The sequence below is a fragment of the Siphateles boraxobius genome, unplaced genomic scaffold (genome assembly GCF_051911475.1).
Source record: "Siphateles boraxobius isolate OS27281-9 unplaced genomic scaffold, OSU_SipBor_1 19, whole genome shotgun sequence".
Taxonomy (NCBI): Eukaryota; Metazoa; Chordata; class Actinopteri; order Cypriniformes; family Leuciscidae; genus Siphateles; species Siphateles boraxobius.
This window is the reverse complement of record NW_027508799.1, coordinates 21152992-21171884: the sequence shown is the minus strand read 5'-3', so window position 1 is coordinate 21171884 and position 18893 is coordinate 21152992. Positions and strand designations below refer to the sequence as shown.

At 35.7% G+C, this 18893-nt stretch overlaps 3 protein-coding genes across 8 annotated transcripts in view; 1 reads left to right on the top strand and 2 right to left on the bottom strand.

Moving 5' to 3' along the window:
* Window positions 1-246: 246 nt before the first annotated feature.
* Window positions 247-8459, bottom strand: stk38l (serine/threonine kinase 38 like). Its single transcript, XM_077234205.1, has 14 exons — window positions 8211-8459; window positions 6859-6998; window positions 6665-6716; window positions 6273-6395; window positions 5418-5501; window positions 4976-5099; window positions 4659-4813; window positions 4426-4528; window positions 3369-3430; window positions 3178-3295; window positions 2929-3052; window positions 2625-2720; window positions 2352-2443; window positions 247-1711 (listed from the first exon to the last, which is right to left on the bottom strand). The coding sequence occupies exons 2-14, from the start codon at window positions 6984-6986 to the stop codon at window positions 1584-1586; spliced, it is 1389 nt and encodes a 462-aa protein (XP_077090320.1). The 5' UTR covers window positions 6987-6998; window positions 8211-8459; the 3' UTR covers window positions 247-1583.
* lrtm2a (leucine rich repeat transmembrane protein 2a) overlaps window positions 7546-18893 on the top strand; it is a 29273-nt gene continuing 17925 nt past the window's right edge. For 2 of the 3 annotated variants that reach the window (XR_013205229.1, XM_077234224.1), the window contains exons 1-3: window positions 7546-7629; window positions 9666-9776; window positions 15252-15415. The gene's annotated coding sequence lies outside the window, so the exon portion shown is untranslated. Of the gene's footprint in view, window positions 7630-9662; window positions 9777-15251; window positions 15416-18893 lie in introns of all 3 variants that reach the window. The other variant, XM_077234225.1, reaches the window with a different exon arrangement.
* Window positions 11812-18893, bottom strand: part of cacna2d4a (calcium channel, voltage-dependent, alpha 2/delta subunit 4a) — a 40176-nt gene continuing 33094 nt past the window's right edge. For 3 of the 4 annotated variants that reach the window (XM_077234187.1, XM_077234186.1, XM_077234189.1), the window contains 12 exons: window positions 18618-18632; window positions 18477-18524; window positions 18271-18333; window positions 16798-16868; window positions 15985-16060; window positions 15607-15659; window positions 15472-15527; window positions 15292-15312; window positions 14962-15079; window positions 12860-12975; window positions 12375-12457; window positions 11812-12129 (listed from right to left, as the gene is read on the bottom strand). In XM_077234187.1, the coding sequence (XP_077090302.1) occupies window positions 12034-12129; window positions 12375-12457; window positions 12860-12975; window positions 14962-15079; window positions 15292-15312; window positions 15472-15527; window positions 15607-15659; window positions 15985-16060; window positions 16798-16868; window positions 18271-18333; window positions 18477-18524; window positions 18618-18632 (816 nt within the window). In that variant the 3' untranslated portion in view covers window positions 11812-12033. The remainder of the gene's footprint in view (window positions 12130-12374; window positions 12458-12859; window positions 12976-14961; window positions 15080-15291; window positions 15313-15471; window positions 15528-15606; window positions 15660-15984; window positions 16061-16797; window positions 16869-18270; window positions 18334-18476; window positions 18525-18617; window positions 18633-18893) is intronic. The other variant, XM_077234188.1, reaches the window with a different exon arrangement.

Sequence of the window (18893 nt, the reverse complement as noted above, 5' to 3'; positions counted from 1 at the left end):
AAATCACACTCATTGCACTACATGATGTATTGTCATATATATTATTATTAACTATCGATCATTTATATGATTACATTTAAATATAACATATAATATATAAACATAATAATCATTTGTTTAAATGTTTTCAAAGAGCCTTTGAAAGTAGCATTGAGTAAACTTATGGGGGGAAAAAAACATGTTGTATTGTAGTTAAATAAATCACCATTAGAGGGCGCTTGACATCCATCGATTTTCAGTCGTGAAGTCTTTCCAAATTTTTAACATTTATTTCTTGCTTTTACATGTTTACACCATTCAACAAATAACAAATTAGCATAAGTGAATATATTAAATAATAATAAAAAAACAGCACCAATCATTTATACGTAAGCTACAGCATTTGCTCTCTCTTCAGTCTTTCTATTAGGCCAGTCATTTGTATTCATGCACAACAGCAGATGTCAAGACACTAAATATCCTCAACAACTAACACAGCTAGTAAGAGATGTTTAAATTTGGATGAACATATTATTGGAGTGCTGTAGGATGTTACTGGCTGAGATGTCTTTTACTCTGTAAATGATAATGCAAAAACTTCAACAACCATGCCCTTTCTAAATCACTAAAACGTGTAATCTTTAAACAACATACACTGGCAGTTCACTCACCAATTTGTGTTCTTAACTGATCATTATGTACTTGTTATTTGGTTACAATTTTGTTTATGTTAATTCTGCAGACAATATGCTAATATGTTCTGGCAAATTAGCAATTACTTTTATACTTTTAAACCCTGTAGATTTGTAAAACTCGGGATGGCACGTTTTATCATGATTGATCTTCCCTTAAAAAACACTGATTAAAGCTACATCTTGCATGAGTTACAACAGAACTACAAAAATGGTTGCATAGGTGAACAATGCTTACACTCAAACAAAACTGAATCAACTACATGACTTTGGGTGGATGAAATGCACAGGAACAGGTAGAGGAGGGCTGGATGCTCACTGCCACTGACATAAACCCCAAGTTTGTTCTTGGTAGGTTGCGATCATACAACAAAACAACTGCACAAATACACTTGTGGGAAATATTCAGCATCAGGTAGTTAACTATATTATACAGTGTATACAGTATGTCTAACAAAGTGCATCTCATTTGGGTCTATACAGATTCTTAACTTCCTGTGGGGAAAGAAGCTAAAAAGTGACTGAGAGAAATCAACTTTATTGCAGTTTTGTCACCTAAGAGGTTTGAGGTTAAAACATCCTTTATTTTCTGAACGTAAGGCTTCAGTGATGTATATGCTTCCCTTTTTTTAACCTGCGACCCTGTTTGATCCAGTGTTGAAGAGCATTTGGACAACCTTTGTGTCTCCTTTTAGCTGAGCAGCAGGACAAGATATTCTCTCCATATGTTTGGCCATATAATTATGCTTTTTTTATTTTCATTTTCCTTTGAATCGTCACCAGGGACTCCTCTGAGAACAGGTTTACTGTGTAGCACAAAGCGGCAGTGCATAAGCTTTTCATCTGCAGATATCTGCATATGAATTGTCATTTACATTCTAATCCTCCCCTTCCAGACCATCTCTTCCAGTTTCATGCCTTGCCCGCCTTCATGTAAGTGGGGATGGTGCCACGCTGTGTCAGTCCCTCAAAGCGTTTGTAGGTGTAGTTGAGGAAAACCCAGTCCTTGGACTTGAAGTCTGGTTCTGTTACATTTGTCACTGAAATGATTGGTGAAGAGGATAGTCAGAACAACCAATAGAGACATGAAATGCATTTATAAAATTAAAGAGCTCGGTAGAATTTAAAGCGGCATTTATTTTCTCTGGTTGAAGTTCTGTGTCTGACTCACACATCCTTTTGGTCCCCTTCTGAAGCCAAGCTAAAATAGTAATCAAAGAACTGTATGATATTAATACAGAATTCCTTGCATGACTAGCCTCTACATTAGGTGTCAATGTCATTCATTCAGGTTATTCAAATTAGTATCACAAAGGAGAACTTCCGATAGGGTAGACCGACTCTGCTTGCATTCACGTGATTTGTCGAGGTTGAGAGGTAATTCACGTAGTGCCCCCTGGGTAGTGTGATGTCATTACTAATCACCCAGACACAGATGCTTTGACACTGAGTCACAAAGTACCGACCACCACGTGTACGCTAGAGATTTCGTAACGGCCCACTTTGACCACTGAACTATACAATATAGCTATTTTTATGGTTATTCTTGCTGTGAACAGGCCTTTACATTTGTGGAGATGCACATTGAAATGTCAATTCAAAATAATTTCTACATTTTACATATATTTCTGATTATAAGTCCGTAAGTTTGAACTTATTATCAAAAATGGTTTACGGTACCTGGCTGTAGAATATCTGACTCTGGAAAGTCGTCAAAGTTGGATGTATCATCAATGCTCTTGATGTCAATGGAAATAGCAGCAGGTCTCTCTCTGTGAGCAGTGAAAGAGTTAAATTTCAGTTATCAACTTCAAACACCGGTTCTCTATGATCATACGCACAAAAAGCTTGATTACATTAACATAGCCAAAATAAGCATGTTGAGTGCTTTTGCGGTTCTAGACGACACTGCGATGACGTAAAGAACACAGAAAAGTGTGTGTGCAGATGTACCTGATATGCTCCCAGTCCACAGACTCAAAGAAAAGGTGAGATTTGATTTCATCCACACTTCCTGATCCAACCCTGTTTTCTGCATCTGTGCAATATCTGAAAACATAATCATACAGTAAGGACAGATACAATTTCAAATGATCTCAAGTAATGACGAGCTAATTTTTTGAAAGCAGTGGCACTCTTTACTTGAAGGAAACAATCATTTTAACCTCAAACGGTCAGTGGTGTTTTGTTTTTCGAATTGTAAATCGACTGATTTCTCCTATACCGTTTGTGTAACAGATACGATAATGTCTCTGACCTAAGGATCAAGTCCTTGGCTCTCTCTGAAATGGGGACTTCTGGGGGGAAAATTAGCGTTTCTCGCCAGTTCATGACCTTCCTGTAGGTTTCCTGTGGCGTCTCGGAACAGAAGGGTGGGTAGCCTGGAACAGGAAAACAAAACAAACACCTGTTTCAGCACAGGAAAAGGCTACAGTAGAAGGCTTTTACAGAAAGCGACGACTGGCCTGATCTGAACACGTTCACTTAGTGTTTTGAAGTTACTAACCTATCAACATCTCATACATTATCACTCCAAGAGACCACCAGTCACACAGCTTGTTGTAGCCCGTCTGCAAGAACACCTCAGGGGCGATATAGTCCGGCGTACCGACGGTTGAATATGCCTGTATATGAGAGGAATGAGCCATTGATACTATCAGGAATTTTCTGTTCTGTAACACAAAGACACTCTCTTACCAGCTGTCTTCGGTTCTTCTTCCATGTTTCTGCTTTCCGTTTTGAATTCATATTTTGGAAGGCTAAAGGAGGTTGAAGCAGAACAAATACAGTTCATTCTTCTTTAAAAGGGTCATACTTTTTTATCCCTTCAGGTGTACTTCTAACATCATGTTTCCATTTAAAGTTGCAAATTTAATTTGTGCACAAAATTGGAATAGCGCATAAAACATTTGCAAATAAAGCAGCGTTCTCCCCTGAGTTCAAGAGAACAAAATCGCAATTTCCTGGGAAATTTAAAGATGGAAGTGGCTGCAATCAGAGAAGCCATTGTGGCTCTTTTTTCCTACATTGTAAATTATTTGAGTCTCAGAGCGCTCAGACAAAACAGAATTAATGCTGTGATCCTAACTTGGAATGATAAGGGGCTCTGTTGGTAATTACTCTATCCTATTTCTATTACCTCACTATCACTGAGAAGAAAAGCTTTCCTGAATAGGCATCACTGATAGGCATCATCTATAAATGGTCTTTTTAAACTGAGGAGGAAGTTGCAGTAGTGGTTCTTAACATTTTTAACTCAATGCCCTCCACTGTTTACAACAGTTTTTGAAGGCCCTATGACTTTTCCAATTGTTTGTGATTTACTGGATAAAATCCTGTTAAAACTCACAATTTCTCCCTAATAAAACATTTTAGAGCTTAATTAGATACATGTATACTATTAATAAATCTCCATGGAATTAAGATTTAATTAATTTACTTGACTTTTCCAGGTCTGGAAATTACATGTATAAAATAAGGCTTCAAAGACAATTTAAAAAAAAATAATAATTAAAAACTATCTAGATTTTTAGTTGTTTTGTCTTATTTTAAATAATTTGAAGTCACCCTTGGAAGTTTGTTAAGGCCCCCTAGTGAGTCCCAGTTCCCTGGTATGCGAATCACTCAGTTGTAGTAAGTTTTCATAGTCAAGGTAAATTGATTTCTTATGATATGACTTTAATTTTTTTGTAGTAAAAGATTTGAATATTTCAGTACCATTTTTCTGTGTAATTTGTGTATGTTGGTTACTCACAGAAGTCACTGGGAGGGTTGTGCGTGAGGTTACGATAAAATTCAGTCCGATGGGCCTTCTTCAAGCCTGTACAGAGGCCAAAGTCAGACAGTTTGACGTGGCCCTAAAAATCATAAAAAACACAGTCTGTTATGAGGTGTTCAGTTTCATAGAGTACAATAGACCTCATTTCAGGTGAAGATGTTATTTTGTTTGTGAGCGAGTAAGTAAAAGAGATAAAGATTAATTCCCACCCGGGAGTCAAGCAGCAAGTTGTCAGGTTTGATGTCTCTGTGAATGAAGCCCAGCTGGTGAATGGAGTCAATGGCCAGAACCGTCTCTGCGATATAAAACTGCGTAGCTTCTTCCGATAGAGTGTCTTTCTTCATCAGCAGAGTCATCATATCTCCTGAACACACACTCAAGAGTTACAGCCTCTGGGCAGATGCTCACAAAATAGGACTTTCCATAGTGCTGATATGAGCAGACTGTTGTTAATACTTTTCCAGTTCTAAATCTCTCACTGTTACATCAGTAAAGAACATGTGACATTTTGTACATCTGTCCTCACCTCCAGGCAGAAACTCCATGATGAGATACAGATTGCGTTTATCTTGAAAGCTGTAGAACATCTTAACTACCCAGGCGCCGTCAGCCTCCACAAGGATATCTCTCTCGGCCCGGATATGAGCCACCTGCCCCAGGGAGACATACAGGTGAGAGATATTATCAGTGTATCGGTATGGCAGAGAGGTGACTATCTGAGATTGCTGAATTAAAGGTGCAGTAAGCTATATTCTGAGAAACGTTGTTAAAAGTGGATTGGACCGACCGCCAAAACGCACTTGTATCCAATTAGCAGAAACGGGCATATACACTCATTAGGGGGGAGGTGCTTGTGTTGCATAGCGTGTTTGTGAATTTGGGGGTGGAGCTGTCAGGATAGGGGTGTGATCGTTTTGGTTTTGCAGAAATCGCATACTGCAGCTTTAAATGGAATCGATTGTCCATACCTGCTCTTTCTCTAACATGTCTGCTTTCCTGAGGATCTTCATGGCATAAATGTGACCCGTGTCTTTTTTCTGAACCAGGCGCACCTGAATACATCACAACATTTTTGGAGAACCATTTGGATTTTCAATGAAATGTAAGTTTAACTTTACTTCATAGTGATTAAAATCCTTTCTGAAAAATTTATAATAATAAATTCTGGAAAAACAAAGAAGTTGATGAGGATGAGTACGAAAAAACAGTGTTTTGTAAACTGAAACTATTAAAAACATTTTTGTTAATTGAAATAAAGCTGAAATAAAATATAAAAAACATAAGATATAAATATTAAATGAAAAACGTAAACTAAACAAACATTTTTAAATTGTGCCCTGGCAATTAAATGAAATAAGTTTACGTACTAAAATGACTGAAATAAAAACAAACACACAATGGCTCCGTTTCAAATCCTAAAGAGCTGCCTAACTAGACAACATTTTAGGGCATTATAGGTGTGCTCCTAAAAGTAGGGATCAACATTATGATGCCTCATTTTCTAAGGCAGTTTATCTTCATGGAAAAGGAAATTCCAGAACGCATTGCACAAGCTCAGATTCATCCAATATGGCGGACAAGTTGAGAGAAAGGTTATAAGCATACTTATATTTCATAGAATACTGAAAAATCCATATAAAACAGGTCTATGTTTAACACCAAACTCTACTGGGCTCAATTGTGAGTCGCATCTCCATTTCACATAAAGAGAGCTATTTACAGTAGTATGTGGCTTGCTTATGAAGAGCGTTTCCTATCAGTCACTTCCACTTCGGCTAGGATGACGGTACACGTCAAAGTTTGGAACACATTAATAGACACACCTCTCCAAATGCTCCTCTCCCAATCACTTTGAGGGACTCAAAGTCATCAAGACCAAGGCGGGTCCTTTTGAGACGCAGAAACTCGGTCTCCTTTCGAGCGTGCAGAGAGCGCCTCATGCTCTTCTACGACAAAAAAACAGACACTACTCAGCCAAATATCTTGAATACTCCTTTGGTCATAGTCATACATTAAATCTCTCTGGCGTACTCAAAGAAGGGTACTAAGCACTAAGCAAACAGTCTGAGTCCTATTCAAATTCGCAGATAAGCAAAACTAGTTTTTTTCTTTGTTGACACTTCTGTGATTATTAACTCAGAAAGTCATTCAGAATATAACTAGAATAATGTGAAGTAGCTCTACGGTCAGTATAGATTCTCTGAGGGCGTCTCACCTCTTCATCAGGTAAACCCTCCTCATCCATCAAATTCTCCAGCTTCTTCTGCCTGAAACGGGGGAAAACAACTGCATTATGACCAGTCACAACAAACTAGATTTATTCTAATCAAATAACACTTGATTGGATTGATGCGTTGAGTGATATGGCTGGAGGAAGCAGGTGTAGTGGGTCGTTGTTGCCATGGTTACCTCATCTCCCGCTCCTCGTGCTGGGTGAGCAGGGTGCTGTAGAAGTGCTCCAGCGTGAGTTTGGCCACGGTGACTCTCTCACGTGTATGGTTGCTCATGGGGAGGGGCGCTGCCATGCCTCCCGTCATGGCCACGCTGGTCTGTAACAGGAAAATCATTTGCAAAGCAGAGTTCTCGGAATACAAATGATGCAACCTCCACCAAAGAGCCCTACTTATGAACAAAACACATGTTTGGCTATGAAATATTTTAATAATTATAACAATTGAAAATAGACTCATTGTAAATTATATTATTTTGTAGATCATAATGTAATTATTAATAATATTAATAATTATCATCTTCATCATAGTGACACCACCACCACCATGACCAACAATAAACAAGTATAACCAAAAGATTCATTTTAAAATGTTGAATATTTTAACAATTTTATTTCGCAAATTAGGGTTATTTAATCGGTATATTTATATATTAATTCTATATTTATATCGCAATTACAAAATAACACTGCGGTAAATTAAAATAGAGGCTCGTTCGTCATCGCTACAAGTGTGTTTCTCACATTAGTACGAAAATGTAAAAACCAGGAGTGGAGTTTGCAACGATTGAATTCAGAACGCTTTGTGAGGAAAGTCGGTGAGGAAATATAAATTCCAGACCGGCTTTCAGTCTGTGCGCGTTGCTACAACGTGATGGGTTGGCTTCTTTTGAATTATTTTCGTTGACAGAAGAATTATAGCAACTAACTGACCAGTTTTTGCCTGAGAAGTGAGTAATTCGATATTAATTGCTTGTTTATGAAACTGTATTTTAAACAATATCACGGAAACAAAAGTGTTGTTGTTCTGAAGCTCAGAAAATTGCAGGCTCGTGTCTAAAAACCGAATCGCTCTTGTGATTTTGTTTAATTGGCATTTTTGATGTCTAAGCATTGTTTGTTTGTTACATTTACCCGTTCGGGACTGAGGAGGACGTTACTGCACCTGCTCATGCTGCGGTCACTGATGTTTAAATGAATATAATGGGCCATTGTGGGGTAAACGAAAACTTGATTTGAGCGCGCGCGGCCTCGCGTCTGCGTGCGTGACCTTGCCAACGTGACATGCAGTTTGACAGCATGACAAAAACAGATACATTGACGCGGATACACCACATAGATGGCCGTATATACCTTGTCTATCAAAACACACAACATCGTAATGGACAGGTGATATATAACAAAAAAAAAGCATTCCTATTATCACACATTCTGTATCATGTATTATGAGCATCAGTCTGCATAAAGCTGATGATTTACAACAGCACCACCACTGTGATTTATTTCCACCATCATATTTGTAAATTCTCACCTCCCCGTCCTCCTCCAGATTAACGTTAGACAGTTTGCCGGACACCCGGGGATCAAAATAAGGATAAAATAAAGCCAACTGAATGGCCGTCCGTTGACAAGGGAAAGCAGAGTCGCTCAGTGATCGCTCATGTTTATTCTCTATTATTCAGGCTGATGTTTGTTGAGCTGCTGCGGAGCTGCGCTGACTCTGATGATCCGCCTCCCCGCACGCGCGCACGCTGACAAATCAAGAGTCCCTGACGGCCAGTGACAATTTTCCAAAATAAAAGTTGACTAGAAAGACGAAATTTTAGAAATTGACAAAATAACGGTGTTTTGATTTGTCTAAATGGGTTACTATATAGGCTATTTTGCCAATTTCTATTATTCTCCATTATATTATATTTAGATATCTAGGCCTACTGGTCAAAAGTTTGAAAAATTACTATTTTTAATGTTTTTTGAATATAATATGTTTTAGAAGTCTCTTATGCTCATCAAGCCTGAATTAATTTGATTTAAAAAAATACAGCAAAAACAATAATATTTCAAAATAGTTTTACAATTTAAAATAACGGTTTTATATTTTAAAATATAATTTATTTTTGTGATGCAAAGCAGAATTGTCAGCATTATTACTCCAGTCTTCAGTGTCACATGAGCCTTCAGAATTCATCCCAATATGCTGATTTATTATCAATGTTGGAAACTGTTGTGCTGCTATTTTATAATAATAAAATATTAATTACATTTTTATTAGATTTTATTAGATTTTGTATAGATTTTGCAAGGCTGCATTTATTTATTTTATTACAGAACAAACAGTATTATTGTAAAATATTATTGAAAATGAATAGTGATTCTAATATGCTGGTTTGGTGCTCAAGAATTATTTCTTATTCTTATTTCACATACTTGAAAATGTGATGCATTACCATTCAAAAGTTTAATATATATATATATATATATATATATATATATATACATACATCATTTATTTAAAGCATAGACTTCTGGTGTTCATCTTATTACTCAAAAGCATTTCAAAATGAAGTTTTGCGTGTCCAAAATGACACATTGGATACTTGAAATGCAATATTTACAATTAACAGTTGCATTTGAAAAATCAACCACATACACACTTAACAAAAATCTTTCTTGTTCATTTATACTTGAGCGAAAACACACACTTCAAGATTTTTAATGTAAGAAAGTAAAAATGACACATTTTTGTAATTTCATTTGACTGAGGTTTATAATGATCAATAATGATAATAGCGCTGTTGAATTAAAGCTACAATAGGCTATGTATTTGCTTTTGCCGATAGGGGTCGCTAACCTCTTACAATAACAAAGGCGTAGGTTTATGACGCAGTGATAAGCGGAATTATGGAACTTGAAGTCATGCTGATGGATCTAATAATGTTTATGGATGAGTGAAAACATGAATGTTTTTAACATGTGTATGAAGCAGGTCGCAATTGCTAATGAGAGACAGATATCAGCGCCACACGCGAGTCCCGCGGATATTAGGAATGAGGACATTTCATTCTACCGAACTTCTACTGGATTACTACTCACACAGGTCAGTTTATTAGACTAAATGTGAGGTAACCCAGCGCTGTTTCACTTGGTCTACACTATCATACTAAACTGCATTTTACTGTGTTGAAAGTTATAATGTTATTCTATGTGTTAGTTCGTTTGCTATATGAAACTAGCAGTAAGCTAGATCAACATTAGAATAACATACTGATCATATTTTAACATTTCATCATGTTGAGCTATATAACATTGATTTGTTTTATGTACATTTGTTTACCTGTCTAAGAAAGTACATGCAAGAGCGGCGTCTCTGTTAAGCCGAAGTTTGTCGCGGATGGGGACGCATCTCAACGCCACGCTGATATTGATCCTCGTTTTAGTTCTCCTTTTGTCCCAAAGTCTGCTTGCCATGATCCATAATGTTTGAAAGAAACAACAACAGCGTGCTGCTAAACATTACGCAGTTGTCAACATCTGTCACAATGGTTACTATGGCAGTACAAGCAGAAACCAGGGATAACGCGGATATTACATCATTGACAGGCAACAAGTGACAAGGGACGGGCACTATTTAAAATTTTGAATTTCTCTGAATTTACAAATTCTTGGAAACATTTAGGATAATGCAAGTACATAATTGAAAGAAATATATAACACTGTGCAAGTGTTTTTTTGATATTTTGATACAAAATTCTTACATATTGTATCTTTAATAATGCATAGTTATTATAATTGACACATTGTGCAAGTTGCAGAACAGACAACCAAAAAACAAAGGTTTAAATGCAACACATCTTCCTGACAGGCTTGTGCACAATTCAGAATTGAATTGAGAATGACTCCTAAATTCCAATTCAATTCTTGAATTTGAATTGAATTTGAATTGATGTCAAAAACAGGATCTAGAATTACAATTCGAATTTGAATAAAAGGAAGCAGAATTGAAAGTGAAGTGTTTAACAATGAAGCTTTACAATATATGTCAGATATGATTGCATTACATATTCTATAAATGATATTAGTTTGAACTACTTGTACAGATTACATTAACAGGAAATATTTTCCCCCAGCAATGAATGTTAAAAGTCACAGAACAAATAATTAAGTTTGATTTATTGTAATTTTAATTTTGTGGAACATGATAGAACATGACTCAGGACATGATAGAACATGACGAGAAAAAATAAAAAAAATGTTTAGGTGGACATTTGTTTATATATATATATATATATATATATATATATATATTATATTTATAATTTAAATAATTTATAATTATATTTATATGTATAATTTATATTTATAAATATATTTATTATATTTATAATTTATATATATATATATATATATATATATATATATATATATATATATATATATATATATATATATTAGAACAAAATGTATGCAGGGTTAAGGAGTGAGTTAACTGTAATGAAATTATGTTATTGAATTACAAAATTAATGTAATTGTATTTAGTTGTATTACTGAGGTAAAATGTGTAATGGAATTAGTCACTAATCAAATTAAAAGGAAATTGATTTACATTGATAAAGTAATCCAAATAAAATAATCCAAACCACATTTATAATAGGTAACTTATAACAGTAAGCAATTACATTTCCAAAGTAAGCTTCCTAACGCTGAATGTATCTGAGATTCAACATTCTTTCTGTTGTGTGACTAGGGTGACCACCCGTCACGCTTTGTGTTGTACAGCACAGCATTTTCACCCCTTGTCCCCCACGTCGCATATTGAGAAAATGTCAATTTTTTGTGAAAATGTGATTTTGTGACATTGAAAATGTGATTTAATTATCATATTAAGAAAATGTGCATGCGTTCTTTTGCCTTTTTAAGAAAGCATTTTATTTATTCTTTTTGCGCCGTAGTTTTTCACCTATATTTAACAGCGCTTCGTCAGAAGTACAAATACAACAGGCGTTTTTAAAATCATATCCAATGGTTGAAAAGAAAGGAGTAAACACGGTCACGGTGATTCGTTCCATGTGTTCCCTGTCAGAAAACAAATGGATACAATTTTAATTTAACAGAATTTATTAACTTATGTTTTTTGACAAGACAAAGACATAAAATCCCAGCACTGTTTAAAAAAAATCCATAAACTTATCAAATGTAATAAGTAAAGTTACATACAGTACACTTAATATTAAAGACTTTTCACTGTAGAAAAATTGTGCGTTCTAGTTTAAACTCATATTATTGCTAATTAAAACATGTTGTGTTCAGTCTGTGCACTATGAGTGACTCTCTTGGGCATTTGACAGGCCCTCTGTCATCGACGGATGAGTGTAGACACTGATAAACAGGCTAGAAACAGCATGATGGACAGGGTGATTGCCACAGCCCCTCCGCAGTCTTTTGCATTTTCCTAAAACAGACAAGATACACAGAATATGTATCAGAGATTACTTAATATCTGAAAATCTTATTTTGTAGGTAGACAGATTGTAATCAGAAGGCAGCCCTGCAATGCATGTCCGAGAGCCGTCTAGTATGTGTGTGTGTGTGTGTGTGTGTGTGTGTGTGTGTGTGTGTGTGTGTGTGTGTGTGTGTGTGTGTGTGTGTGTGTGTGTGTGTGTGTGTGTGTGTGTGTGTGTGTGTGTGTGTGTTTACTTGAGGGTGGTAAGCATGACAAGACTCAGGCCTCCTTCGTATCTTCTGAGATCTCATGCGGTCACATTTGACTGAGGCATTGTGTGCTCAGCGGTTAAGAAAAAAAAATGAAGAAAAAGCAACAATAAAAACAAAGCATCGTTATAGCAGATTCCAATTCATTTCACAAATATACATATATATATATATATATATATATATATATATATATATATATATATATATATATATATATATATATATTAAATAGAATATACTTTGTTATACAGTTGGTTGCTTGTTTATAAAATGTATAAAGATAAAGTATTTTTGAACATAAATTTGAGCTGATTTCCTTAAAGGTGCACCCAGAAATGTGTCCTTTCTAATGAAGTAAATTTACTGGTTGCACATTTAAGTGACTAAACTGATCTCATTCAAAACTGTGATTCATCTCCTCAGTGTGTGGTCTGAGGAGCCTGATTTAGCTGGGGTTTTAAGGATATATTTGACCTCTTTGGGCTCCATGGTGATGGGTGCGTACTGCCGAGAACAGTCACAATCTGCCTGAATCACCACCAATAGCAAGTTACTGTCTGGAATCTGATTAATTACAAACACCCTGCGTGCAATAAAAGAAACAGAGAGATCAAGTCTAGTAAATGGCATTCTTATTGCAGAACAACTTTATTAAAATGAAACAGTTAATGCAGAGCAAATGGACTGTTTTTAAACAACATTTCAATAACCACAAAATGTAGATATAAGTTACGTGAGCCGCTATCAAAATAAAGTCTCGATGGCCTAGGGAGGTGTCACGATTTTCCTGTGTCTTGTATTTGTTTTGATATCCTATTGTCTTGTCTTGTTGAACATAAGGTTCAGGTCCTGTATATTTAGTTCCCATTTCCCTTGTCTCCATTGTTATCTTGTTAGTTTCCATAGTTGGCCTTGTTTGTTACAATGTCAACTAATCGCCTGCACCTGTCTATCATTACTACTTTCAACTAAAAATGTAAAAAAAAATGTATGCATTTTGGCCGTTCATTTATATAACTACAGCGTCTTGGGGTATGGAAGCTTATGTGTAGCAATATTCAATTTGAAATGTAATATGCAAAATGATGATGCAATATGTAAAATGACAATGCAATATGTAAAATGGCAATGCATTTCTCTATTTAAATTTACATTTTCCATTACATTTGTGCAATGTTTGGTGCAAAATGAAAATGATAATTCAATTATATAATTTACATTTGCCATTTCATACATATGTTTTAATATGTAAATTGAATTCATATTTTAACGCTTTATAAGTTGCAAAATTAAAATGAAAATGTATTCAAGAAATTATTAGATCTGTTTAAAATGTTCAAGCAAAAACTGTAGCAAAATGATAATTTAAATGTTATTTTTCTTAATTGCATTTACACTCACAGTTAAGACACTTGCGATTGCATTTTCATTAAATGTCCCGCAATGAACGTAGCAAAATTCAATGAGCAATTTGAAAATGCATTCCGAGCCGATCACGCCCCTAAAAACGCAAAAAATTACCTTTAGTGAAATCACCTTAACATAGTTGTATAATTAGCACAGAAGTAAACTGAGAACTTGTACAGAAGTTTGATAAATATATGCATGTACCATATTCACCTTTTCAAGCACTGTAAAAAAGATGTGGACTATAATACTCCTAGCCATTATTAGTTAGTAAGTAAAATAATCTGGAAATAAAGCAATATACTTTAAAACGTTTTTTCTTTTATATTTTTGGTATATCCCAGGGGTATTTCTAGGATTTTAAGTAAAAAAAAAAGTAAGGGAAGGATTATTAATAAGAATATATATATATATATATATATATATATTAATATATATATATATATATATATATATATATATATATATATATATTAATATATATATATATATACACACACACACACACACACACACACACACACACATTCGTTTTCTATACTAGAGTAGGCACGAACAATACACTACACTACAAGTCTACCCTGAATATTGATTTAATTTCAAAACATTTTAACTAACCAGCTAATATTCATTAAGAATATAGACAGACCTTATATTACGGTAATTTTCTAGATTGGCAATATGCTTAATCTGGCCTATATTAAATCACATTAACCTTATTTTCCAGTATATAATTTGTCTTCACCACTAGAGGGCTTCAAGTAGAGAAGGCATTAGAGCTGACTGAGACCATAGGACTTCGTTTGCTCAACAAACTGATACATAAGTGTGTGAAAGAGCCCCTCTCCGCCTCTTGTGTCTTGTAATTGTGACTTTATAGTTCCACACTTGCAAACTATTTTTTATATATATAAAATATAGGCTACTGTTAAATATACTGAGCACAGAATATACTGTATTTCAAAAGTATGGTTGAAAACTACAGTATGTATTTATAAATCTAATAACAACTTAAGGCTCTCGTAATTACAACTTTATATTTTGCAAATGAGACTTGAATTATATACATACAAAACTACGTATATGTATATTTTAATTGAATAATAACAAGAAATTGCATTGCAAATCCATCCATGGTCAAATTATCTATGTGAGTTCTTACTTTTGACATCTCCCACACTTGATCAGGCTGTTGGTTTCTTTGATTGACGGCTCGTAGACGAAGCTGGGATACTCAGTGTCACATGGCTGCAGATTGCCCCCTTTTGACTTCTTACCAGCTACAAAGCAAACCCACAGTTATCCACAGTATGGATTAAAGAATGCAATGTCCTTTTATCTTCAAGTAACATCAGCTATAGGATACCTTCATTATAAAATCACTTTTGATCATGAATAACAACATGAAAGCCATGACCAAATCTTCCTCTGCTCTCTCTTTTTCACACACAGCACAAGCAATATCACACACAGTGATGGAAATGGCACTTACATGAATGGAATAAGGTCTTGGCTGTGACACATCAAGATGAAGGAGGGTTACAGAAATAAAGAAATAAAAGGGCAAACGATGAAGGTGAAGATGAAGGAAGACACTGGAACGGCTATACAAACAGGTGAGTAACACAAATGAATATTTGCAGTATTTATACCTAGTCTACTTTACACATACCCTCCACAAAGTGATCAGAATGCCATAGACCGTAGATGTTGAAGTCCAGTAAAAACCTGGTGGAGAAAAAAATGTCTGATTTTACACGGTATGAACTGAGTCACTTAAAGACAGCAGAAAGACAGCCACACTTACAGCAAGAAGTTCGATAGGATCCATCTCAGTGCTGCCAGGAGATTATAAAAGGGCTGAGGGAAGAAAGAAAAGCAGAACGAGGGGAAAAAATAATAAAAGAATCAAGATGGCATCCTTTCATTTCAGTTACACTGAGAATTTCTGTGTAAGAGCTCATGACACATATCTTGTCTTTTTTTTTCTAAACACCATCTTTGTGATCATGGTGTGAAGGCCAGGTCCTTTTTTCTAGATCAGCCCTGACCTGTGACCTCCACTCATATAGTCATACCACCATTGATTGCAAGAGCAGCAATGCAATGTATTACATGTAACACTGATAGCATCTGACTGTTGTGTTCTGGTAGACGTTATTAAAACAGACAGCAGAATTCTTACACTTAGCAGGGGTCGAGCGCCGCTAGCAGAGTGAGTATTCGCCTTACACATGCCCTGATAGTCATACAGTAACACTCTGTGGAAAACACACACACACACACACACACACACACACACACACACACACACACACACACACACACACACACACACACACACACACACACACACACACACACACACACACACACACACACACACACCTTAATGCATTACATCACAGTTATAGTTATAATCTTCACACTAGGAAAAATGGTTCAATGAAGAACCATTTTTTTCTAGTGTAAAGATCATAAATTATTATTATTATTATTTTTTTTTTTTTACTTGTTCCACTTTAAAGAGCTTGAAAGGTTGCAATTGTAAGGTTCCATGAATGTTAAAAGTTCTTCATGGAACCATTAGCCACTTTTCCATCGCTGCCTTGGTAGCACAAGAATTTGCATGATATGACATGTAAATAGTGACCGTGTTAGAGAGGATGTTCAGATATTTCTTTTAATTTTTTTATTAACTAATAATGTGCTTGGCCAGGTACAGGAAACTGGCAGCCAGGCAACAGGAAAGTGAGTGGTGACGTCACTACACGCACGGTTCTACCAGTATCATGGTTTCCACAAAAAATATTTAGCAGCACAATTGTTTTCAACATTGATAATAAATTAAGAATTCTTTCTTATAATTCCAGTTTGTAATCATTTTGTGCTGAACCAATCTCAAGTGGAAATATAACTGGAACCGTTCCTTACCGTTCCTTCTTTTCCACTGGAAAAGTGGCTAAGTGTTTCGTGACCAAAGAAAAAGTTATCTAACCTTTTAAACATGCCCATTTTCAAGAGCTGTGACATTACCGACCCATCGATTTCCCCCAGAAACCTGCCAACCTACAGATACAGAGAACAGAGAGACATTGAGAGATTTCAAGACATTGTTATTTATTATTTATTTCACCAGGATCTCTTTCTCGTTCACGATAGGAACAATGACAGTTCAGAATGAATGCGTATGTATTAGCTTTAACGCCACATACATCTTGACTTAACTGTTTGATAAAGTACTGAAATCAAATTTTAAACGTCATTTGGGCCTTGTAAGGCTGCAGCCCAACATCAGAGTCAGCGTTTACTGCACCAGCACTCTGAATTATTCAGATAACCTCTGTTATCCCTCCCCTTCTCTATATTTACCCTGATGATGCACTGTTCTCCTTCTCTCTCTCTCTCTCTCTCTCTCTCTCTCTCTCTCTCTCTCTCTTTCTGTCTCTCTCATAGGACCACTACTAATGATGGAAAACACCTCATGCATTAATTTATTTATTTATTCATTTCCACAGTTACTTTCCTATGCTGAGTCAGTGGTAAACAGAGCTTTTTTAATCTATGTTATTCACAGCACAATGTCCTTATTTATGAACCGTTTTATTTCATGACTTCATAGATTTTTTTTTTTTTTACTGTGACCTGCTTTCAATGGAACCATTTAAACTGTGTGTCATTTCGCCATCTTTTTAACAGTTATCTTCAGTTTTATTTTGTTGCCACTGTCTAATGTTCCTGTGCTCAGATATTTGTGCATATTTTCATCATCATCGAACCAGAACGTGTCAATCTTAACCTAAATTTCCAGTGATTTACACTACAACACACACACACACACACACACACACACACACACACACACACACACACACACACACACACACACACACAGACACACACACACACACACACACACACACAGACACACACACACACACACACACACACACACACACACACACACACACACACACACACACACACACACACACACAAACACACACACACACACACACACACACACACACACACACACACACACACACACACACACACACACACACACACACATTCTGTCCCCTCACACTAACCCTACCCCTAATATTGCCAATCAGACAAAACTTTCTGCATTTTTACATTTAAAAAAAAAAAAATGATGGTGTAAAAAAAAAATATAAGCTTGTTTTCTCATGTTTCCTTGTTTCCTCAATTTAGGTCCCCAAAAGACCCCATGAGTCTGTGTGCATTTAGTCCCCACCGGGAAAGAAAACCAAACGCGTACACACACACACACTGTATTGAACTTTCAGGTCTGGCTTCATTCTGGTGTGTACCGGACATTTTTCACCATCAAATCCCTTAACAGTGGATAAAAGGACATCTTTCCCTTTGTGTTAATATTCAGTTTCACTCGGAAATGCCTATTTTTTGTGTGTTGACCTTATCCTGTCACTTTAAGTGCTCTTACATCAGTCCTGTCCTTAGAGATGATGATGAAGCCATTACTGTCAATGACGTAGCAGTTAATGTCCTGTAAACACAAAAAAGAAAAAGCATTTTGTCACATTGAAATAGTTTGATGAAGAAATGGTGATACATATTTTCACCGATATGTCCACAAATGCTCTAGATACCGACCACTGCATTATAAATACTATATTGTATAATACTCACCGCATTATCAGTACAGCTTAGAGGACAAAGCCCATCTACACCAGAACACTGTGATTGACAGACATTGACAAAAACAGAGAAACTGAGCATTAAGTTTTGTATAGTATCGTGTAAATTCTCTTGTTTGTATTGAGTACATACATCTGTGTCATTCGCCTGGTGTCCATCAGATAATATGCAGCAGTAGTGAAAAAAGGAAAAAAACATTTATTGATATAATATATCACTGGCTGATCTGATCACATGATCTGTGCAGGCTCCTGTGTGCGTTTACTCTAGCCATGTATCAGATGAAAATAAGGTCAGGAAAACAATCCTCTCATAAGGACCTGTGAAAATTTACTACTGCTACTGTTAAAGTATCTCAATTTAATTTTGTTTAATCCGTATCTAATTGATCTTATCTCAATTGAAGCT